Source organism: Phalangium opilio, unplaced genomic scaffold (assembly GCF_054372755.1).
Source record: "Phalangium opilio isolate 3A_F unplaced genomic scaffold, DU_Popi_V2 ptg000232l_1, whole genome shotgun sequence".
NCBI lineage: Eukaryota > Metazoa > Arthropoda > Arachnida > Opiliones > Phalangiidae > Phalangium > Phalangium opilio.
In genome coordinates, this window is record NW_028324223.1 from 1,165,838 (window position 1) to 1,189,647 (window position 23,810).

Here is a 23,810-nt window from a genome sequence, read left to right on the forward strand (position 1 = left end):
TTTTGAAACTGGCAAGGCTTCTCTCTCGGGCGAGGATATTTTTGAAACTGGCAAGGCTTCTCTCTCGGGCGAGGATATTTTTGAAACTGGCAAGGCTTCTCTCTCGGGCGAGGATATTTTTGAAACTGGCAAGGCTTCTCTCTCGGGCGAGGATATTTTTGAAACTGGCAAGGCTTCTCTCTCGGGCGAGGATATTTTTGAAACTGGCAAGGCTTCTCTCTCGGGCGAGGATATTTTTGAAACTGGCAAGGCTTCTCTCTCGGGCGAGGATATTTTTGAAACTGGCAAGGCTTCTCTCTCGGGCGAGGATATTTTTGAAACTGGCAAGGCTTTCCTCGGGCGAGGAGATTTTTGAAACTGGCAAGGCTTTCCTCGGGTGAGGAGATTTTTGAAACTGGCAAGGCTTCTCTCTCGGGCCAGGAGATTTTTGAAACTGGCAAGGCTTCTCTCTCGGGCCAGGAGATTTTTGAAACTGGCAAGGCTTCTCTCTCGGGCGAGGATATTTTTGAAACTGGCAAGGCTTTCCTCGGGCGAGGAGATTTTTGAAACTGGCAAGGCTTTCCTCGGGTGAGGAGATTTTTGAAACTGGCAAGGCTTCTCTCTCGGGCGAGGATATTTTTGAAACTGGCAAGGCTTCTCTCTCGGGCGAGGAGATTTTTGAAACTGGCAAGGCTTCTCTCTCGGGCGAGGAGATTTTTGAAACTGGCAAGGCTTCTCTCTCGGGCCAGGAGATTTTTGAAACTGGCAAGGCTTCTCTCTCGGGCCAGGAGATTTTTGAAACTGGCAAGGCTTCTCTCTCGGGCGAGGATATTTTTGAAACTGGCAAGGCTTTCCTCGGGCGAGGAGATTTTTGAAACTGGCAAGGCTTTCCTCGGGCGAGGAGATTTTTGAAACTGGCAAGGCTTTCCTCGGGTGAGGAGATTTTTGAAACTGGCAAGGCTTCTCTCTCGGGCCAGGAGATTTTTGAAACTGGCAAGGCTTTCCTCGGGTGAGGATATTTTTGAAACTGGCAAGGCTTTCCTCGGGTGAGGATATTTTTGAAACTGGCAAGGCTTTCCTCGGGTGAGGATATTTTTGAAACTGGCAAGGCTTTCCTCGGGTGAGGATATTTTTGAAACTGGCAAGGCTTTCCTCGGGTGAGGATATTTTTGAAACTGGCAAGGCTTTCCTCGGGTGAGGATATTTTTGAAACTGGCAAGGCTTCTCTCTCGGGCGAGGATATTTTTGAAACTGGCAAGGCTTCTCTCTCGGGCGAGGATATTTTTGAAACTGGCAAGGCTTCTCTCTCGGGCCAGGATATTTTTGAAACTGGCAAGGCTTCTCTCTCGGGCGAGGATATTTTTGAAACTGGCAAGGCTTCTCTCTCGGGCCAGGATATTTTTGAAACTGGCAAGGCTTCTCTCTCGGGCGAGGATATTTTTGAAACTGGCAAGGCTTCTCTCTCGGGCCAGGATATTTTTGAAACTGGCAAGGCTTTCCTCGGGTGAGGATATTTTTGAAACTGGCAAGGCTTTCCTCGGGTGAGGATATTTTTGAAACTGGCAAGGCTTTCCTCGGGTGAGGATATTTTTGAAACTGGCAAGGCTTTCCTCGGGTGAGGATATTTTTGAAACTGGCAAGGCTTCTCTCTCGGGCGAGGATATTTTTGAAACTGGCAAGGCTTCTCTCTCGGGCCAGGATATTTTTGAAACTGGCAAGGCTTCTCTCTCGGGCGAGGATATTTTTGAAACTGGCAAGGCTTCTCTCTCGGGCGAGGATATTTTTGAAACTGGCAAGGCTTCTCTCTCGGGCGAGGATATTTTTGAAACTGGCAAGGCTTCTCTCTCGGGCGAGGATATTTTTGAAACTGGCAAGGCTTCTCTCTCGGGCGAGGATATTTTTGAAACTGGCAAGGCTTCTCTCTCGGGCGAGGATATTTTTGAAACTGGCAAGGCTTCTCTCTCGGGCGAGGATATTTTTGAAACTGGCAAGGCTTCTCTCTCGGGCGAGGATATTTTTGAAACTGGCAAGGCTTCTCTCTCGGGCGAGGATATTTTTGAAACTGGCAAGGCTTCTCTCTCGGGCGAGGATATTTTTGAAACTGGCAAGGCTTCTCTCTCGGGCGAGGATATTTTTGAAACTGGCAAGGCTTCTCTCTCGGGCGAGGATATTTTTGAAACTGGCAAGGCTTTCCTCGGGCGAGGAGATTTTTGAAACTGGCAAGGCTTTCCTCGGGTGAGGAGATTTTTGAAACTGGCAAGGCTTCTCTCTCGGGCCAGGAGATTTTTGAAACTGGCAAGGCTTCTCTCTCGGGCCAGGAGATTTTTGAAACTGGCAAGGCTTCTCTCTCGGGCGAGGATATTTTTGAAACTGGCAAGGCTTTCCTCGGGCGAGGAGATTTTTGAAACTGGCAAGGCTTTCCTCGGGTGAGGAGATTTTTGAAACTGGCAAGGCTTCTCTCTCGGGCGAGGATATTTTTGAAACTGGCAAGGCTTCTCTCTCGGGCGAGGAGATTTTTGAAACTGGCAAGGCTTCTCTCTCGGGCGAGGAGATTTTTGAAACTGGCAAGGCTTCTCTCTCGGGCCAGGAGATTTTTGAAACTGGCAAGGCTTCTCTCTCGGGCCAGGAGATTTTTGAAACTGGCAAGGCTTCTCTCTCGGGCGAGGATATTTTTGAAACTGGCAAGGCTTTCCTCGGGCGAGGAGATTTTTGAAACTGGCAAGGCTTTCCTCGGGCGAGGAGATTTTTGAAACTGGCAAGGCTTTCCTCGGGTGAGGAGATTTTTGAAACTGGCAAGGCTTCTCTCTCGGGCCAGGAGATTTTTGAAACTGGCAAGGCTTTCCTCGGGTGAGGATATTTTTGAAACTGGCAAGGCTTTCCTCGGGTGAGGATATTTTTGAAACTGGCAAGGCTTTCCTCGGGTGAGGATATTTTTGAAACTGGCAAGGCTTTCCTCGGGTGAGGATATTTTTGAAACTGGCAAGGCTTTCCTCGGGTGAGGATATTTTTGAAACTGGCAAGGCTTTCCTCGGGTGAGGATATTTTTGAAACTGGCAAGGCTTCTCTCTCGGGCGAGGATATTTTTGAAACTGGCAAGGCTTCTCTCTCGGGCGAGGATATTTTTGAAACTGGCAAGGCTTCTCTCTCGGGCCAGGATATTTTTGAAACTGGCAAGGCTTCTCTCTCGGGCGAGGATATTTTTGAAACTGGCAAGGCTTCTCTCTCGGGCCAGGATATTTTTGAAACTGGCAAGGCTTCTCTCTCGGGCGAGGATATTTTTGAAACTGGCAAGGCTTCTCTCTCGGGCCAGGATATTTTTGAAACTGGCAAGGCTTTCCTCGGGTGAGGATATTTTTGAAACTGGCAAGGCTTTCCTCGGGTGAGGATATTTTTGAAACTGGCAAGGCTTCTCTCTCGGGCCAGGAGATTTTTGAAACTGGCAAGGCTTCTCTCTCGGGCCAGGATATTTTGGAAACTGGCAAGGCTTCTCTCTCGGGCGAGGATATTTTTGAAACTGGCAAGGCTTCTCTCTCGGGCGAGGATATTTTTGAAACTGGCAAGGCTTCTCTCTCGGGCGAGGATATTTTTGAAACTGGCAAGGCTTTCCTCGGGTGAGGATATTTTTGAAACTGGCAAGGCTTTCCTCGGGTGAGGATATTTTTGAAACTGGCAAGGCTTCTCTCTCGGGCGAGGATATTTTTGAAACTGGCAAGGCTTCTCTCTCGGGCCAGGATATTTTTGAAACTGGCAAGGCTTCTCTCTCGGGCGAGGATATTTTTGAAACTGGCAAGGCTTCTCTCTCGGGCGAGGATATTTTTGAAACTGGCAAGGCTTCTCTCTCGGGCGAGGATATTTTTGAAACTGGCAAGGCTTCTCTCTCGGGCGAGGATATTTTTGAAACTGGCAAGGCTTCTCTCTCGGGCGAGGATATTTTTGAAACTGGCAAGGCTTCTCTCTCGGGCGAGGATATTTTTGAAACTGGCAAGGCTTCTCTCTCGGGCGAGGATATTTTTGAAACTGGCAAGGCTTCTCTCTCGGGCGAGGATATTTTTGAAACTGGCAAGGCTTCTCTCTCGGGCGAGGATATTTTTGAAACTGGCAAGGCTTCTCTCTCGGGCGAGGATATTTTTGAAACTGGCAAGGCTTCTCTCTCGGGCGAGGATATTTTTGAAACTGGCAAGGCTTCTCTCTCGGGCGAGGATATTTTTGAAACTGGCAAGGCTTCTCTCTCGGGCGAGGATATTTTTGAAACTGGCAAGGCTTCTCTCTCGGGCGAGGATATTTTTGAAACTGGCAAGGCTTCTCTCTCGGGCGAGGATATTTTTGAAACTGGCAAGGCTTTCCTCGGGCGAGGAGATTTTTGAAACTGGCAAGGCTTTCCTCGGGTGAGGAGATTTTTGAAACTGGCAAGGCTTCTCTCTCGGGCCAGGAGATTTTTGAAACTGGCAAGGCTTCTCTCTCGGGCCAGGAGATTTTTGAAACTGGCAAGGCTTCTCTCTCGGGCGAGGATATTTTTGAAACTGGCAAGGCTTTCCTCGGGCGAGGAGATTTTTGAAACTGGCAAGGCTTTCCTCGGGTGAGGAGATTTTTGAAACTGGCAAGGCTTCTCTCTCGGGCGAGGATATTTTTGAAACTGGCAAGGCTTCTCTCTCGGGCGAGGAGATTTTTGAAACTGGCAAGGCTTCTCTCTCGGGCGAGGAGATTTTTGAAACTGTTGCTATATGTGTGTGGTTTAGAGATTAAATAAACTCGTTCTCGACTTAGAAAAATATTTAATAAAGAGAAAATAGGGCTTTCACATCTACTTCGATGTGTTTACAAAAAGACTCTACTCCGCAGTAGGGAGAAAAAGAATTACGTCATTTTTATACTATCTATGCGCCACCTAGTGACTACCATTGCTACTAAACGCTATGTCAATGTATAGGTAAAATACACATACCAATAATCTCCCCCACTTTGACATACCGTTTACTCTATATACAAAATAATAATAACACTAAAAATAGTTAACACAAACATATTTTAACGCAATCTAAGTAAACTGATCAGGTTTAAAAAGTTAATCTTATGTAATGCCTTGGTAAAGATGTCAGCAACATTCATTTTTGACTGCACATACTTCAAGTTGAATAAACCATCTTCATAATGTTCTTTTACGAAATGATATTTTATGTCAATATGTTTTGATCGTTGTGTTTCCGCTGCATTCTTCGTATAAAATATCGCCGATTCGTTATCACAAAAAATAGTTGGTTTTTCGATGTTTAAATGAAATGCGGTTTTTAGTTCATTCAAAATAGGTGATAGCCATAAAAGTTCTTTGACTGCTTCGGTGAGTGCTATGTATTCTGCATGCATTGTTGATAGTGTGACTGTTTTTTGTTTGACTGATCTCCAAGATATAGGAGATGATCCTAAGTAGCATACGTATCCTGATGTTGATACTCTTGAATCTGTGTCAGTTGCCCAATCACTGTCCGAGTAGAGGGTTAATGTTGGTCCTTTTTCTTTGTGATATCGTAATTTGTAGTCTTTGGTAGTTATGATATAACGGGTTAATTGACAAAGACGTTGCCAATGAGTATATCCAGGATTAGAACTGAATTGTGATAATGCTGTTATAGCATATGATATGTCTGGACGCGTCCTTTGCGCCAGAAATAAAAGTGATCCAATGAGTTCTCTGTACGGATATTGTTTCATTTCTTCTTGTTCCTTGGATGAATCAACCGGGCAATCATTTCTTGATAGTTTTGCACTCGGAATTAAGGGTAATGATACCGGGATTTCACTGGTGATTTTGAATCTTTTGGCAATGTCTTCTATGAATTGACCTTGATGTAATGTTAAACCATCCATTGTTTCTTCTACTTGAACTCCTAATAGTTTCTGAAGAGGGCCAAGAAACTTTACTTCATAGACTGTTGCTAATTGGTCGTATAATTTTTGCATAATCTTGTCATTTCTTGCGAATATCACTATATCATCAACGTAAACTAGTATTACTGCTTCCATTGGGATATAGTATACACAATTGGTTCCCTTGATTTTCTGATAACCAAATGTTTTAAAGGTTGTGTCCAGTTTATCAAACCATTTCCGTCCGCTTTGAGGAAGCCCATATAGTGCCTTGTTTAATTTGAGGCAATGAGTCTGTGGATTGTTAAATTCAAATCCGGGAATGAATTTCATGTATACTTCGTGATCCAATTGTCCGTATAAGTAAGCATTTTTGATGTCAATGTGACAATGTTTCCATCCCAAAAGTACGATAAAAATGACCATGAATAGACGAATAAGGGAGAAGTGTATGACTGGTGCAAATGTATCTTCAAAATCGAAGCCTGGTATTTGATCAAAACCTTGAGCGACTAATCGTGCTCTGTGACGTACGATTTGACCTGCTTGATTTTTCTTAATAGCAAAGACCCATCGACAGCCAGTGATTTTTGAGTTTTCGGGTTTAATTACAGTTTCTGCAACATTTCTCTCCTTGATTGTTTGAACTTCTTCCTCCATTGCCTTAACCCAAAGGTCTTTTTGTTGAGAATTAATCGCTTCTGTATATGTCTTGGGAATGTTTATGTCAGCACATAAAGCTTCACAGAATTCTTCTGTTTCCTCATCTTCGTCATTATTCAGATATGTATTCATTGAAGCTTGTAAATCTTTCTTAGAGAAATTGAAAAGTTTGATGTCATGTGTCAGATTGTTTGCTCGTAAATATTCTCTAACTTCTGGTGTAGAACGTAGTCGTTTTCCTTCCGGATTTCTATAATATATGTCCAATTGCCCTGCAGTTGCGCCAGATGCTCGTATAACCACTTCCTTTAACCAACCTGGAGGTAGAGACGGTTTATCTTGATTAGGTGTCTGGTCATCAACTGGTTGAAGTGTCTGATCATCATTGTCAATTGGTTGAGGTGCCTCATCTATTGTATCCGTTGTAACAACTTGTTCTTCTTTATCTTCATCGTTAAACATATACCATTGAGTGCTTCTTAGGTTGTCATGGATTTGAACTTGAGGAAAGTTTGTCATTCCTAGAATGTTTTCATCAAATACTACGTGTTTCGTTTCTGTGACCTTCTTATCCTCTGGATTCCACACACGGTATCCCTGTGTTTGTGATGCATATCCAATAAGAATTCCCATTTTTGCCCGTTTGTTGAACTTGTGTTTTCTTTGTTTCTTATGAATGTGTACAAAAGCTAGGCATCCAATGCGTCTTAAGTGTCTTGCACTGGGTTTATTGCCAGTCCAGAGCTCTAATGGTACTTGGTCTTTTAATTGAGAATGTTTCAGTCGATTCTTTAAATACGCAGCTGTATGAACAAGTTCTGCCCATAATGTATTTGGTAAGTTGGTTTCCTCCAAAATGGTTCTGACCATGTCAATCAGGGTTCTATTTATTCTTTCTGCAACGCCATTCATAGCGGGTGAATATACGTTGGTGCGCTCGTGTTTGATTCCATTTTGGTTACAATATTCTTCAAATTTGGAGGAACAGAACTCCATACCATTATCTGTACGAATCGTTTTAATACGTTCTCCGGTAGAATTCTCCACTTGTTTCTTGAATAGTTCCAAACATTTGAGAACTTCATCTTTTCTTGTCATTGTAAAAATTCGTGTATAACGGCTGTAGTCATCGATAAATGATACATAATACCTCGCTCCCCCTAATGATGTAATAGGAGCGGGACCCCAAACGTCTGAATGGATGAGTTCCAAAATTTTTGTGCTCCGAATGCCAGTCAGGCTTCTATGAGATTGCGCTGTACTTTTGCTGAGTTTACACGGGTTACATGTTGTTAAATGTCCCTTCAAAACATCTATTCCACGCAGCATCTCGTGTTGTCCCATGTATTTAAGATCCTGTTCATTCACATGTCCTAGACGTTGATGCCACAATTCTATATTGTGACTGCTAGGTGCTTGTGAGGTTTGATGTGCTTCTGGTCCACTTTTGAAAATTTCTGTTTTTAGTATGTAAAAGTTATTGCGCAATTTAGCTTTAAAGGCAATTTGCCCTTGTGGTGGAGGAAAGTATGCAATGAACGTTTGATTTTCCACTATCACTTTGTAACCAGCAACATCCATCAGCCGTGTAGATATTAGGTTTTTCCCCATATTTGGAGTGTGCCATACTTCTTTAAGGCATAATTCAACAGTTCTGTTGTCATGTTCAACTCTAATCCATATGTTACCAAATCCTTGAGCTAGGGTTTTTCCTTCTCCAAGGTTGATTTCCTTTTCAACAGATGTGTAAGTGCTAAACCATTCTTTATGCCGACAAAAATGGTGAGTAGCTCCAGAGTCGATAATCCATTCATTTAATGCTTCTTCTGTAGGATAACATGCAACTAAAAATGCTCCTCTCTCTGTTGGAGGTTTCTTCTTTACTTTCTGTTGATTTTTGTACTTATCATGTGGGCAATCCCTTTGCTTATGCCCTTTCTGTCCACATTGATGACAGGTTCCTTGAAAGGTTTTCTTTTCATATTGTTTACTTTCACGTTTCCTTTCTTGGGGTTGTTTTTGGTACATTGTTTGACTTGTGAAAGCGGTCACTGTATCCTTTTGTTTTTCTTTTTCTTCTTGTCGATTATACTCGGCAATTAATAAGTTTTTGATATTACTTGGAGTAAATTGAGTATCAGGTGCGTGATATAATCCTTGTACTATTACTTCATAAGATTCTGGTAAAGATCCTATCATTTGATAAGAAACTTCATCGTCATCTACCGATCGTCCAGCATCTTCTAACTGTCGACGTAGATCCATTATTTGTCCAATATAATTAGGAATGCCAACCTCGGGTGTATATTTCATTGAATAAAACTGTTGGCGCAAAACTGAGATTCTTGCTCTCGACTTCGGTTCAAATATGGTTTGAAGATGATTCCATATATCTTCAGCGTCATCAAAGCCTTCGAGAACATGCCTCATGTCTTCACTCAGACCCATGGCGATATATGAATAAGCCTTTGATTCCCTCAATGTGAATGACTGTTGAACCGCTGGTGTTGCTCCTATAGGTAAGGTTTCGTCTCCAGTTACGATTCCCCAAACACCTCTCTCGCGAAGAACCATTTCCATTTCGAACTTCCATGTCCGATAATTTGTAGATGTTAACTTTGTTACTTGCCCCAGTGTGAAAAGAGAGCCTCCTTCCGCCATTCTTCTAAGCCTTTGTCTTATAGTTATGTTTGAGTTTATTCCGATAATTTTAAATAAAATTATTTTCTAAGTGTTCTAACCACGCTCTGCTACCATTGTTGCTATATGTGTGTGGTTTAGAGATTAAATAAACTCGTTCTCGACTTAGAAAAATATTTAATAAAGAGAAAATAGGGCTTTCACATCTACTTCGATGTGTTTACAAAAAGACTCTACTCCGCAGTAGGGAGAAAAAGAATTACGTCATTTTTATACTATCTATGCGCCACCTAGTGACTACCATTGCTACTAAACGCTATGTCAATGTATAGGTAAAATACACATACCAATAGAAACTGGCAAGGCTTCTCTCTCGGGCGAGGAGATTTTTGAAACTGGCAAGGCTTCTCTCTCGGGCCAGGAGATTTTTGAAACTGGCAAGGCTTCTCTCTCGGGCCAGGAGATTTTTGAAACTGGCAAGGCTTCTCTCTCGGGCGAGGATATTTTTGAAACTGGCAAGGCTTTCCTCGGGCGAGGAGATTTTTGAAACTGGCAAGGCTTTAATCGGGCGAGGAGATTTTTGAAACTGGCAAGGCTTTCCTCGGGTGAGGAGATTTTTGAAACTGGCAAGGCTTCTCTCTCGGGCCAGGAGATTTTTGAAACTGGCAAGGCTTTCCTCGGGTGAGGATATTTTTGAAACTGGCAAGGCTTTCCTCGGGTGAGGATATTTTTGAAACTGGCAAGGCTTTCCTCGGGTGAGGATATTTTTGAAACTGGCAAGGCTTTCCTCGGGTGAGGATATTTTTGAAACTGGCAAGGCTTTCCTCGGGTGAGGATATTTTTGAAACTGGCAAGGCTTCTCTCTCGGGCGAGGATATTTTTGAAACTGGCAAGGCTTCTCTCTCGGGCGAGGATATTTTTGAAACTGGCAAGGCTTCTCTCTCGGGCCAGGATATTTTTGAAACTGGCAAGGCTTCTCTCTCGGGCGAGGATATTTTTGAAACTGGCAAGGCTTCTCTCTCGGGCCAGGATATTTTTGAAACTGGCAAGGCTTCTCTCTCGGGCGAGGATATTTTTGAAACTGGCAAGGCTTCTCTCTCGGGCCAGGATATTTTTGAAACTGGCAAGGCTTTCCTCGGGTGAGGATATTTTTGAAACTGGCAAGGCTTTCCTCGGGTGAGGATATTTTTGAAACTGGCAAGGCTTTCCTCGGGTGAGGATATTTTTGAAACTGGCAAGGCTTTCCTCGGGTGAGGATATTTTTGAAACTGGCAAGGCTTCTCTCTCGGGCGAGGATATTTTTGAAACTGGCAAGGCTTCTCTCTCGGGCCAGGATATTTTTGAAACTGGCAAGGCTTCTCTCTCGGGCGAGGATATTTTTGAAACTGGCAAGGCTTCTCTCTCGGGCGAGGATATTTTTGAAACTGGCAAGGCTTCTCTCTCGGGCGAGGATATTTTTGAAACTGGCAAGGCTTCTCTCTCGGGCGAGGATATTTTTGAAACTGGCAAGGCTTCTCTCTCGGGCGAGGATATTTTTGAAACTGGCAAGGCTTCTCTCTCGGGCGAGGATATTTTTGAAACTGGCAAGGCTTCTCTCTCGGGCGAGGATATTTTTGAAACTGGCAAGGCTTCTCTCTCGGGCGAGGATATTTTTGAAACTGGCAAGGCTTCTCTCTCGGGCGAGGATATTTTTGAAACTGGCAAGGCTTCTCTCTCGGGCGAGGATATTTTTGAAACTGGCAAGGCTTCTCTCTCGGGCGAGGATATTTTTGAAACTGGCAAGGCTTCTCTCTCGGGCGAGGATATTTTTGAAACTGGCAAGGCTTCTCTCTCGGGCGAGGATATTTTTGAAACTGGCAAGGCTTCTCTCTCGGGCGAGGATATTTTTGAAACTGGCAAGGCTTCCCTCTCGGGCGAGGATATTTTTGAAACTGGCAAGGCTTCTCTCTCGGGCGAGGATATTTTTGAAACTGGCAAGGCTTCTCTCTCGGGCGAGGATATTTTTGAAACTGGCAAGGCTTCTCTCTCGGGCCAGGATATTTTTGAAACTGGCAAGGCTTCTCTCTCGGGCGAGGATATTTTTGAAACTGGCAAGGCTTCTCTCTCGGGCGAGGAGATTTTTGAAACTGGCAAGGCTTCTCTCTCGGGCCAGGAGATTTTTGAAACTGGCAAGGCTTCTCTCTCGGGCGAGGATATTTTTGAAACTGGCAAGGCTTTCCTCGGGCGAGGATATTTTTGAAACTGGCAAGGCTTTCCTCGGGCGAGGAGATTTTTGAAACTGGCAAGGCTTCTCTCTCGGGCCAGGAGATTTTTGAAACTGGCAAGGCTTCTCTCTCGGGCCAGGAGATTTTTGAAACTGGCAAGGCTTCTCTCTCGGGCCAGGAGATTTTTGAAACTGGCAAGGCTTCTCTCTCGGGCCAGGAGATTTTTGAAACTGGCAAGGCTTCTCTCTCGGGCCAGGAGATTTTTGAAACTGGCAAGGCTTCTCTCTCGGGCCAGGAGATTTTTGAAACTGGCAAGGCTTCTCTCTCGGGCCAGGAGATTTTTGAAACTGGCAAGGCTTCTCTCTCGGGCCAGGAGATTTTTGAAACTGGCAAGGCTTCTCTCTCGGGCCAGGAGATTTTTGAAACTGGCAAGGCTTCTCTCTCGGGCCAGGATATTTTGGAAACTGGCAAGGCTTCTCTCTCGGGCGAGGATATTTTTGAAACTGGCAAGGCTTCTCTCTCGGGCGAGGATATTTTTGAAACTGGCAAGGCTTCTCTCTCGGGCGAGGATATTTTTGAAACTGGCAAGGCTTTCCTCGGGTGAGGATATTTTTGAAACTGGCAAGGCTTTCCTCGGGTGAGGATATTTTTGAAACTGGCAAGGCTTTCCTCGGGCCAGGATATTTTTGAAACTGGCAAGGCTTCTCTCTCGGGCCAGGATATTTTTGAAACTGGCAAGGCTTCTCTCTCGGGCGAGGATATTTTTGAAACTGGCAAGGCTTCTCTCTCGGGCGAGGATATTTTTGAAACTGGCAAGGCTTCTCTCTCGGGCGAGGATATTTTTGAAACTGGCAAGGCTTCTCTCTCGGGCCAGGATATTTTTGAAACTGGCAAGGCTTCTCTCTCGGGCGAGGATATTTTTGAAACTGGCAAGGCTTCTCTCTCGGGCGAGGATATTTTTGAAACTGGCAAGGCTTCTCTCTCGGGCGAGGATATTTTTGAAACTGGCAAGGCTTCTCTCTCGGGCGAGGATATTTTTGAAACTGGCAAGGCTTCTCTCTCGGGCGAGGATATTTTTGAAACTGGCAAGGCTTCTCTCTCGGGCGAGAATATTTTTGAAACTGGCAAGGCTTCTCTCTCGGGCGAGGATATTTTTGAAACTGGCAAGGCTTCTCTCTCGGGCGAGGATATTTTTGAAACTGGCAAGGCTTCTCTCTCGGGCGAGGATATTTTTGAAACTGGCAAGGCTTCTCTCTCGGGCGAGGATATTTTTGAAACTGGCAAGGCTTCTCTCTCGGGCGAGGATATTTTTGAAACTGGCAAGGCTTCTCTCTCGGGCGAGGATATTTTTGAAACTGGCAAGGCTTCTCTCTCGGGCGAGGATATTTTTGAAACTGGCAAGGCTTCTCTCTCGGGCGAGGATATTTTTGAAACTGGCAAGGCTTTCCTCGGGCGAGGATATTTTTGAAACTGGCAAGGCTTTCCTCGGGCGAGGAGATTTTTGAAACTGGCAAGGCTTTCCTCGGGCGAGGAGATTTTTGAAACTGGCAAGGCTTCTCTCTCGGGCCAGGAGATTTTTGAAACTGGCAAGGCTTCTCTCTCGGGCCAGGAGATTTTTGAAACTGGCAAGGCTTCTCTCTCGGGCGAGGATATTTTTGAAACTGGCAAGGCTTTCCTCGGGCGAGGAGATTTTTGAAACTGGCAAGGCTTTCCTCGGGCGAGGAGATTTTTGAAACTGGCAAGGCTTCTCTCTCGGGCCAGGAGATTTTTGAAACTGGCAAGGCTTCTCTCTCGGGCCAGGAGATTTTTGAAACTGGCAAGGCTTCTCTCTCGGGCGAGGATATTTTTGAAACTGGCAAGGCTTCTCTCTCGGGCGAGGATATTTTTGAAACTGGCAAGGCTTCTCTCTCGGGCCAGGATATTTTTGAAACTGGCAAGGCTTTCCTCGGGTGAGGATATTTTTGAAACTGGCAAGGTTTTCCTCGGGTGAGGATATTTTTGAAACTGGCAAGGCTTTCCTCGGGTGAGGATATTTTTGAAACTGGCAAGGCTTTCCTCGGGTGAGGATATTTTTGAAACTGGCAAGGCTTCTCTCTCGGGCGAGGATATTTTTGAAACTGGCAAGGCTTCTCTCTCGGGCCAGGATATTTTTGAAACTGGCAAGGCTTCTCTCTCGGGCGAGGATATTTTTGAAACTGGCAAGGCTTCTCTCTCGGGCGAGGATATTTTTGAAACTGGCAAGGCTTCTCTCTCGGGCGAGGATATTTTTGAAACTGGCAAGGCTTCTCTCTCGGGCGAGGATATTTTTGAAACTGGCAAGGCTTCTCTCTCGGGCGAGGATATTTTTGAAACTGGCAAGGCTTCTCTCTCGGGCGAGGATATTTTTGAAACTGGCAAGGCTTCTCTCTCGGGCGAGGATATTTTTGAAACTGGCAAGGCTTCTCTCTCGGGCGAGGATATTTTTGAAACTGGCAAGGCTTCTCTCTCGGGCGAGGATATTTTTGAAACTGGCAAGGCTTCTCTCTCGGGCGAGGATATTTTTGAAACTGGCAAGGCTTCTCTCTCGGGCGAGGATATTTTTGAAACTGGCAAGGCTTCTCTCTCGGGCGAGGATATTTTTGAAACTGGCAAGGCTTCTCTCTCGGGCGAGGATATTTTTGAAACTGGCAAGGCTTCTCTCTCGGGCGAGGATATTTTTGAAACTGGCAAGGCTTCTCTCTCGGGCGAGGATATTTTTGAAACTGGCAAGGCTTCTCTCTCGGGCGAGGATATTTTTGAAACTGGCAAGGCTTCTCTCTCGGGCGAGGATATTTTTGAAACTGGCAAGGCTTCTCTCTCGGGCCAGGATATTTTTGAAACTGGCAAGGCTTCTCTCTCGGGCGAGGATATTTTTGAAACTGGCAAGGCTTCTCTCTCGGGCGAGGAGATTTTTGAAACTGGCAAGGCTTCTCTCTCGGGCCAGGAGATTTTTGAAACTGGCAAGGCTTCTCTCTCGGGCGAGGATATTTTTGAAACTGGCAAGGCTTTCCTCGGGCGAGGAGATTTTTGAAACTGGCAAGGCTTCTCTCTCGGGCCAGGAGATTTTTGAAACTGGCAAGGCTTCTCTCTCGGGCCAGGAGATTTTTGAAACTGGCAAGGCTTCTCTCTCGGGCCAGGAGATTTTTGAAACTGGCAAGGCTTCTCTCTCGGGCCAGGAGATTTTTGAAACTGGCAAGGCTTCTCTCTCGGGCCAGGAGATTTTTGAAACTGGCAAGGCTTCTCTCTCGGGCCAGGAGATTTTTGAAACTGGCAAGGCTTCTCTCTCGGGCCAGGAGATTTTTGAAACTGGCAAGGCTTCTCTCTCGGGCCAGGAGATTTTTGAAACTGGCAAGGCTTCTCTCTCGGGCCAGGAGATTTTTGAAACTAGCAAGGCTTCTCTCTCGGGCGAGGATATTTTTGAAACTGGCAAGGCTTCTCTCTCGGGCGAGGATATTTTTGAAACTGGCAAGGCTTTCCTCGGGCGAGGAGATTTTTGAAACTGGCAAGGCTTCTCTCTCGGGCCAGGAGATTTTTGAAACTGGCAAGGCTTCTCTCTCGGGCCAGGAGATTTTTGAAACTGGCAAGGCTTCTCTCTCGGGCGAGGATATTTTTGAAACTGGCAAGGCTTCTCTCTCGGGCGAGGATATTTTTGAAACTGGCAAGGCTTCTCTCTCGGGCCAGGATATTTTTGAAACTGGCAAGGCTTCTCTCTCGGGCGAGGATATTTTTGAAACTGGCAAGGCTTCTCTCTCGGGCGAGGATATTTTTGAAACTGGCAAGGCTTCTCTCTCGGGCGAGGATATTTTTGAAACTGGCAAGGCTTCTCTCTCGGGCCAGGATATTTTTGAAACTGGCAAGGCTTCTCTCTCGGGCGAGGATATTTTTGAAACTGGCAAGGCTTCTCTCTCGGGCGAGGAGATTTTTGAAACTGGCAAGGCTTCTCTCTCGGGCCAGGAGATTTTTGAAACTGGCAAGGCTTCTCTCTCGGGCCAGGAGATTTTTGAAACTGGCAAGGCTTCTCTCTCGGGCGAGGATATTTTTGAAACTGGCAAGGCTTTCCTCGGGCGAGGATATTTTTGAAACTGGCAAGGCTTTCCTCGGGCGAGGAGATTTTTGAAACTGGCAAGGCTTCTCTCTCGGGCCAGGAGATTTTTGAAACTGGCAAGGCTTCTCTCTCGGGCCAGGAGATTTTTGAAACTGGCAAGGCTTCTCTCTCGGGCCAGGAGATTTTTGAAACTGGCAAGGCTTCTCTCTCGGGCCAGGAGATTTTTGAAACTGGCAAGGCTTCTCTCTCGGGCCAGGAGATTTTTGAAACTGGCAAGGCTTCTCTCTCGGGCCAGGAGATTTTTGAAACTGGCAAGGCTTCTCTCTCGGGCCAGGAGATTTTTGAAACTGGCAAGGCTTCTCTCTCGGGCCAGGAGATTTTTGAAACTGGCAAGGCTTCTCTCTCGGGCCAGGAGATTTTTGAAACTGGCAAGGCTTCTCTCTCGGGCCAGGATATTTTGGAAACTGGCAAGGCTTCTCTCTCGGGCGAGGATATTTTTGAAACTGGCAAGGCTTCTCTCTCGGGCGAGGATATTTTTGAAACTGGCAAGGCTTCTCTCTCGGGCGAGGATATTTTTGAAACTGGCAAGGCTTTCCTCGGGTGAGGATATTTTTGAAACTGGCAAGGCTTTCCTCGGGTGAGGATATTTTTGAAACTGGCAAGGCTTTCCTCGGGCCAGGATATTTTTGAAACTGGCAAGGCTTCTCTCTCGGGCCAGGATATTTTTGAAACTGGCAAGGCTTCTCTCTCGGGCGAGGATATTTTTGAAACTGGCAAGGCTTCTCTCTCGGGCGAGGATATTTTTGAAACTGGCAAGGCTTCTCTCTCGGGCGAGGATATTTTTGAAACTGGCAAGGCTTCTCTCTCGGGCGAGGATATTTTTGAAACTGGCAAGGCTTCTCTCTCGGGCGAGGATATTTTTGAAACTGGCAAGGCTTCTCTCTCGGGCGAGGATATTTTTGAAACTGGCAAGGCTTCTCTCTCGGGCGAGGATATTTTTGAAACTGGCAAGGCTTTCCTCGGGCGAGGATATTTTTGAAACTGGCAAGGCTTTCCTCGGGCGAGGAGATTTTTGAAACTGGCAAGGCTTTCCTCGGGTGAGGAGATTTTTGAAACTGGCAAGGCTTTCCTCGGGCGAGGATATTTTTGAAACTGGCAAGGCTTTCCTCGGGCGAGGATATTTTTGAAACTGGCAAGGCTTTCCTCGGGCGAGGATATTTTTGAAACTGGCAAGGCTTTCCTCGGGCGAGGATATTTTTGAAACTGGCAAGGCTTTCCTCGGGCGAGGATTTTTTGAAACTGGCAAGGCTTTCCTCGGGCGAGGATTTTTTGAAACTGGCAAGGCTTTCCTCGGGCGAGGATTTTTTGAAACTGGCAAGGCTTTCCTCGGGCGAGGATTTTTTGAAACTGGCAAGGCTTCTCTCTCGGGCCAGGATATTTTTTGAAACTGGCAAGGCTTGCGTCGGGCCAGGAGATTTTTTGAAACTGGCAAGGCTTGCGTCGGGCCAGGAGATTTTTTGAAACTGGCAAGGCTTGCGTCGGGCCAGGAGATTTTTTGAAACTGGCAAGGCTTGCGTCGGGCCAGGAGATTTTTTGAAACTGGCAAGGCTTGCGTCGGGTGAGGAGATTTTTGAAACTGGCAAGGCTTCTCTCTCGGGCCAGGAGATTTTTGAAACTGGCAAGGCTTCTCTCTCGGGCGAGGATATTTTTGAAACTGGCAAGGCTTCTCTCTCGGGCGAGGATATTTTTGAAACTGGCAAGGCTTCTCTCTCGGGCGAGGATATTTTTGAAACTGGCAAGGCTTTCCTCGGGTGAGGATATTTTTGAAACTGGCAAGGCTTCTCTCTCGGGCCAGGATATTTTTGAAACTGGCAAGGCTTCTCTCTCGGGCCAGGATATTTTTGAAACTGGCAAGGCTTTCCTCGGGTGAGGATATTTTTGAAACTGGCAAGGCTTTCCTCGGGCGAGGATATTTTTGAAACTGGCAAGGCTTTCCTCGGGCGAGGATATTTTTGAAACTGGCAAGGCTTTCCTCGGGCGAGGATATTTTTGAAACTGGCAAGGCTTTCCTCGGGCGAGGATTTTTTGAAACTGGCAAGGCTTTCCTCGGGCGAGGATTTTTTGAAACTGGCAAGGCTTTCCTCGGGCGAGGATTTTTTGAAACTGGCAAGGCTTCTCTCTCGGGCCAGGATATTTTGAAACTGGCAAGGCTTCTCTCTCGGGCCAGGATATTTTTTGAAACTGGCAAGGCTTGCGTCGGGCCAGGAGATTTTTTGAAACTGGCAAGGCTTGCGTCGGGCCAGGAGATTTTTTGAAACTGGCAAGGCTTGCGTCGGGCCAGGAGATTTTTTGAAACTGGCAAGGCTTGCGTCGGGCCAGGAGATTTTTTGAAACTGGCAAGGCTTGCGTCGGGCCAGGAGATTTTTTGAAACTGGCAAGGCTTGCGTCGGGCCAGGAGATTTTTTGAAACTGGCAAGGCTTGCGTCGGGCCAGGAGATTTTTTGAAACTGGCAAGGCTTGCGTCGGGCCAGGAGATTTTTTGAAACTGGCAAGGCTTGCGTCGGGCCAGGAGATTTTTTGAAACTGGCAAGGCTTGCGTCGGGCCAGGAGATTTTTTGAAACTGGCAAGGCTTGCGTCGGGCCAGGAGATTTTTTGAAACTGGCAAGGCTTGCGTCGGGCCAGGAGATTTTTTGAAACTGGCAAGGCTTGCGTCGGGCCAGGAGATTTTTTGAAACTGGCAAGGCTTGCGTCGGGCCAGGAGATTTTTTGAAACTGGCAAGGCTTGCGTCGGGCCAGGAGATTTTTTGAAACTGGCAAGGCTTGCGTCGGGCCAGGAGATTTTTTGAAACTGGCAAGGCTTGCGTCGGGCCAGGAGATTTTTTGAAACTGGCAAGGCTTGCGTCGGGCCAGGAGATTTTTTGAAACTGGCAAGGCTTGCGTCGGGCCAGGAGATTTTTTGAAACTGGCAAGGCTTGCGTCGGGCCAGGAGATTTTTTGAAACTGGCAAGGCTTGCGTCGGGCCAGGAGATTTTTTGAAACTGGCAAGGCTTGCGTCGGGCCAGGAGATTTTTTGAAACTGGCAAGGCTTGCGTCGGGCCAGGAGATTTTTTGAAACTGGCAAGGCTTGCGTCGGGCCAGGAGATTTTTTGAAACTGGCAAGGCTTGCGTCGGGCCAGGAGATTTTTTGTAACTGGCAAGGCTTGCGTCGGGCCAGGAGATTTTTTGAAACTGGCAAGGCTTGCGTCGGGCCAGGAGATTTTTTGAAACTGGCTAGGCTTGCGTCGGGCCAGGAGATTTTTTAAAACTGGCTAGGCTTGCGTCGGGCCAGGAGATTTTTTGAAACTGGCTAGGCTTGCGTCGGGCCAGGAGATTTTTTGAAACTGGCTAGGCTTGCGTCGGGCCAGGAGATTTTTTGAAACTGGCTAGGCTTGCGTCGGGCCAGGAGATTTTTTGAAACTGGCAAGGCTTGCGTCGGGCCAGGAGATTTTTTGAAACTGGCAAGGCTTGCGTCGGGCCAGGAGATTTTTTGAAACTGGCAAGGCTTGCGTCGGGCCAGGAGATTTTTTGAAACTGGCAAGGCTTGCGTCGGGCCAGGAGATTTTTTGAAACTGGCAAGGCTTGCGTCGGGCCAGGAGATTTTTTGAAACTGGCAAGGCTTGCGTCGGGCCAGGAGATTTTTTGAAACTGGCAAGGCTTGCGTCGGGCCAGGAGATTTTTTGAAACTGGCAAGGCTTGCGTCGGGCCAGGAGATTTTTTGAAACTGGCAAGGCTTGCGTCGGGCCAGGAGATTTTTTGAAACTGGCAAGGCTTGCGTCGGGCCAGGAGATTTTTTGAAACTGGCAAGGCTTGCGTCGGGCCAGGAGATTTTTTGAAACTGGCAAGGCTTGCGTCGGGCCAGGAGATTTTTTGTAACTGGCAAGGCTTGCGTCGGGCCAGGAGATTTTTTGAAACTGGCAAGGCTTGCGTCGGGCCAGGAGATTTTTTGAAACTGGCTAGGCTTGCGTCGGGCCAGGAGATTTTTTGAAACTGGCTAGGCTTGCGTCGGGCCAGGAGATTTTTTGAAACTGGCTAGGCTTGCGTCGGGCCAGGAGATTTTTTGAAACTGGCTAGGCTTGCGTCGGGCCAGGAGATTTTTTGAAACTGGCAAGGCTTGCGTCGGGCCAGGAGATTTTTTGAAACTGGCAAGGCTTGCGTCGGGCCAGGAGATTTTTTGAAACTGGCAAGGCTTGCGTCGGGCCAGGAGATTTTTTGAAACTGGCAAGGCTTGCGTCGGGCCAGGAGATTTTTTGAAACTGGCAAGGCTTGCGTCGGGCCAGGAGATTTTTTGTAACTGGCAAGGCTTGCGTCGGGCCAGGAGATTTTTTGAAACTGGCAAGGCTTGCGTCGGGCCAGGAGATTTTTTGAAACTGGCTAGGCTTGCGTCGGGCCAGGAGATTTTTTGAAACTGGCTAGGCTTGCGTCGGGCCAGGAGATTTTTTGAAACTGGCTAGGCTTGCGTCGGGCCAGGAGATTTTTTGAAACTGGCTAGGCTTGCGTCGGGCCAGGAGATTTTTTGAAACTGGCTAGGCTTGCGTCGGGCCAGGAGATTTTTTGAAACTGGCTAGGCTTGCGTCGGGCCAGGAGATTTTTTGAAACTGGCTAGGCTTGTGTTTCGAATGTTCGTGTTTATCGCGTCTGTGCTTTAGGTTAAGCTTAGTCTTTTCTTAATATTTATTTAAGGTCCCACTTTCAAAGAAATAGCGAGCAAATGCGAGAGAGAGAGAGAGCTTGTCTAATTGATTAATATTTAATCAGTATGCCAGCTTTACTGAAAGCTTACGATATCTCTCATTCTAAAAGTTATTTCAGAATTCTTCTTCCAAAAGTACGGAGTCTCTCTGAGTTTGTATCTTCCTTATCTTATTTCAATGTTTTTAACCCTTTCTATACATTTTAAAACCTTTTTTTTCATACATGTTTTAGTATCAAGAAATCTGGGACTCAATTACACTAACAACAACGATAGAAAATGGTATAAAAAAAAAGAACTAGAGCCCGGCTAAGGGGTCAGTTGAAATTCAGGAGGCGTAGTTCCTTGTCACAAATTTGCAAGGTAAGAAAATAAATTTTAATTACCTCGATTAGGTATAATTGTTTACGTTAACTCGCTTTAAAATAGTCGAAATATTCAGGGTTTGTACGAAATTTTTACATTGAAATCCCTGACTTTTCCAGGTTATCCCTGACCAAATTTTGGAAATATCCCTGACTAGTTTAAGGTGTTTAACAGAGCCCACTGCCATCACACCTGTCTCATATTTAGTATTGCTCGAATCACAGCTTAATATACCAAACGAAATCCCTGACTTTTTAGGGAAAAGTTTCAAATCCCTGACATATCCCCGACTTTTTAGGGAAAAGTTTCAAATCCCTGACATATCCCCGACTTTTTAGGGAAAAGTTTCAAATCCCTGACATATCCCCGACTTTTTAGGGAAAAGTTTCAAATCCCTGACATATCCCCGACTTTTTAGGGAAAAGTTTCAAATCCCTGACATATCCCCGACTTTTTAGGGAAAAGTTTCAAATCCCTGACATATCCCCGACTTTTTAGGGAAAAGTTTCAAATCCCTGACTTTTTCCCCTATTTTCCATATCCCTGACTTATCCAGGTTTTCCAGGCTCCGTACGAACCCTGATATTAATTAATTAGGTCTTTCATTTTAATATTAATGTAGTTATTGACATTTAAAGTATGGAAGAATCTCTAGTGCAGGTATTATTCTTTCGTTTTAATTTGTTCGAATTGAAATTAATAATGCTTAATGGGATTTTTAGATCAAATTGAACAAAAAGCGTCCGAGACAGGCCAGAACTGCGGAAGACCTTATAGAGGTGTACTATGGTGAAATTGAGGCTAAAGCCGCCGCCAAGGCCAAAAAAGAAAAAACTGGCTAATCAAAGGGCTTATAAAAAAAGGGTTGCAAGGAAAAGAGCAGCGGCTGCCAATGAGCAAGCCGGTCTCCACGCCAATTCAATTTAAAAGTAATTAAACTAATCTAATTTCTCTTAAACAGCCCGCCTCAAGAAACTTACATTCCTAAATACTTTAAAAATAATCTTTAACTGTTTAAAAAAAATTTACGTAATGAATTTTTCAAACTATTTTACAAAATAAATGTAACTCTCCTATTTACAAGAGCGCCTAAACCTAAATTGACCTTTCACCCTTAACCCCTTTTATGCACGCTTAGTATTTTCTTACAAATATATAATTTCGATTTAGTTAATTTTATGATTAATTTTTTGGTACATAATTGCACTTTTAAGCAATTGCATGGAATTGCTTTTTTTAAAATAAAAATTTATTTGCAGATGCAATTGCATGGTTTTTAATATTTTGGTTTGCATTTTTTGCATTTATTTTTATTATGCATGGGATTTTTTTTCTAGACTTTGGAATCATTTCGAAAGAGGAAAAATTCATCAAGTTCCACTACTCAACCCAAGAAACCAAAGCTTAGCCTACTAAGCCTCGCAAAAGAGGAAAAAAAGGCTGCAAAAAAAAGCAGCCAATCGAAAGGCGTACCTGAAAAGAGTGGCTGCTAAAAAAGCCACCGCCGCCTCTGCCAAGGACGACGTGTTTGTCGCCAATGACGATGTTCCCCTCAGTGTAATTGTCACCAGGAACAGTGAAGATTGAGAAAGAAACTAGCAATTTTAGAGAGGGCTGTTTTCACGCTTTGCGTGGGAGGTGATGACAACAACACCGGTCAGAGAAAAATTGACGCAATCACCGGCGTCTCGACGATATAAAACAAGACCGCGGGCCCGGATAAGGGGTCAGTTTGTTTGTTCAGTTGAAGTCCCCAAGAAGTTTGCAAAGTTTTAATTACCTCGGTAAGGCTCGATTAGGTTATTTAGACAGAATAATAGGATTAATTGTTTTCTTTAACTTAAAATTGTCTAAATATTAATTAACTAGGTCTTCCATTTTTAATGTAGTTTTTTACAGTTAAACAATGGAAAAAGCGAAAATAGCAGCGTATAAAGTGGCAGCTACTGCCGAAGAGGCCACAGCCGCAGCCAAGGCCGCCATAGCTGCAGCAGAGGATAAAGCCGCAAAATGCGACGCAGCCGCGCCCGATGCCGCCCAAGCCCAAGAGGCGATAACCGCAGCCAAGGCCGCCATAGCCGTAGCCGAGGATAGAGGCGCCCTGTTAGAAGCAGCAATGGCCGATGCTGCCGAAGCCGCCAAGGCAAAAAGAAAAATATATAACCGGAAAGCTTATGAGAAGAGAAAGGCAGCGAAAAAAGACGCTAGAGTCGATGTTCCCCTCAGTGTAATTGTCACCAGGAACAGTGAAGATATAGAAAATCTGAGAAAGCAACTAGCAATTTTAGAGAGGGCCGTTTTCACGCTTTGCGTGGGAGGTGATGACAACAACACCGGCCAGTGAAAAAATTGAGAAAGTGGAACAGCAGACTTTTGATCTAAAAGTAATTGAACTAATCATCCAATTTCTCTTAAGCCGCCCGCCTCCAGTCATCGAGTAACCGTAATGTTTCACGTAATTGCAGGGCGAACATACGCGTTACGGTTAGGTTTACATCAGAAACTAGATCAGATTAGGCCGCTGCTGATCTTGTATGGATTATCTCTCCTTGGGTTATAAAAACCTAGGCAATATGGAAGAATCAAGCATGGTATTATTCTTTGATTTTAATTTGCTCGAATTGAGATTACTAATGCCTAATGTACGCTTTTAAACTTTGGAGGAATCGATTCGAAAGAGAAAAAATTCGTCATCCACTTCTCAACGGAAAAGAGTTAAGGTTAGCCTACTCAGCCCCTCAAAAGAGGAAAAGAAGGCTTTAAAGAAAGCAGCCAATCGAAAGGCGTATCTGAAAAGAGTGGCTAAAAAAGCCGCCACCGCCACCGCCGCTGCCAAGGACGAATCTTTTGTTGCCAAAATAGATGTTCCCTTGACAGTAATTTTCACTAGGAACAATGAATATTTAGAAATTCTGAGAAGGCAACTGGCGACGTTAGAGAGCGCTTTTTTTACGCGTGAGGAAAACCAGCCTGTCACAGAGAAAGTTGAGAAAGTGGAACAGCAGACATTTGATTTAAAAGTAATTAAACTAATCATCCAATTTCTCTTAAGCCGCCCGCCTCCAGTCATCGAGTAACCCTAATGTTTCACGTAATTGCAGGGCGAACATACGCGTTACGCTTAGGTTTCGTCCACCTTTGAAATCCCAATGTATTTAAGTTAAAAATTCAAAAACCTTGGTGATTTCAAACGCGGCTAGACCGTCCAAAGCAATAGGACCTTAGAATTCAATCTTGACTATGTATTGAAACCAGAATGCAATCAAGAAAACGTATTTGATGAGGTGAAGGAGGTAATTAAAT

At 45.3% G+C, this 23,810-nt stretch overlaps 2 protein-coding genes across 5 annotated transcripts in view; both read left to right on the forward strand.

Moving 5' to 3' along the window:
- LOC149612716 (uncharacterized) overlaps positions 1-23,810 on the forward strand; it is a 52,910-nt gene that overhangs the window by 10,650 nt on the left and 18,450 nt on the right. The window lies entirely within an intron of this gene.
- On the forward strand, positions 21,510-23,746 carry LOC149612718 (uncharacterized). 4 transcript variants are annotated; one of them, XM_089858285.1, is made up of 3 exons: positions 22,973-23,098; positions 23,171-23,527; positions 23,609-23,746. In XM_089858285.1, exons 1-3 carry the CDS (start codon positions 23,042-23,044, stop codon positions 23,630-23,632), a joined length of 438 nt encoding a protein of 145 aa, XP_089714411.1. In that variant the 5' UTR covers positions 22,973-23,041; the 3' UTR covers positions 23,633-23,746. The 4 variants fall into 4 exon arrangements, 3 of the variants coding, with proteins under 3 accessions (XP_089714409.1, XP_089714410.1, XP_089714411.1); XR_016376360.1 differs by lacking the exon at positions 23,609-23,746 and having other exon boundaries at positions 21,510-23,098; positions 23,171-23,309; XM_089858283.1 differs by lacking the exon at positions 23,609-23,746 and adding an exon at positions 21,510-22,891 and having other exon boundaries at positions 22,973-23,312.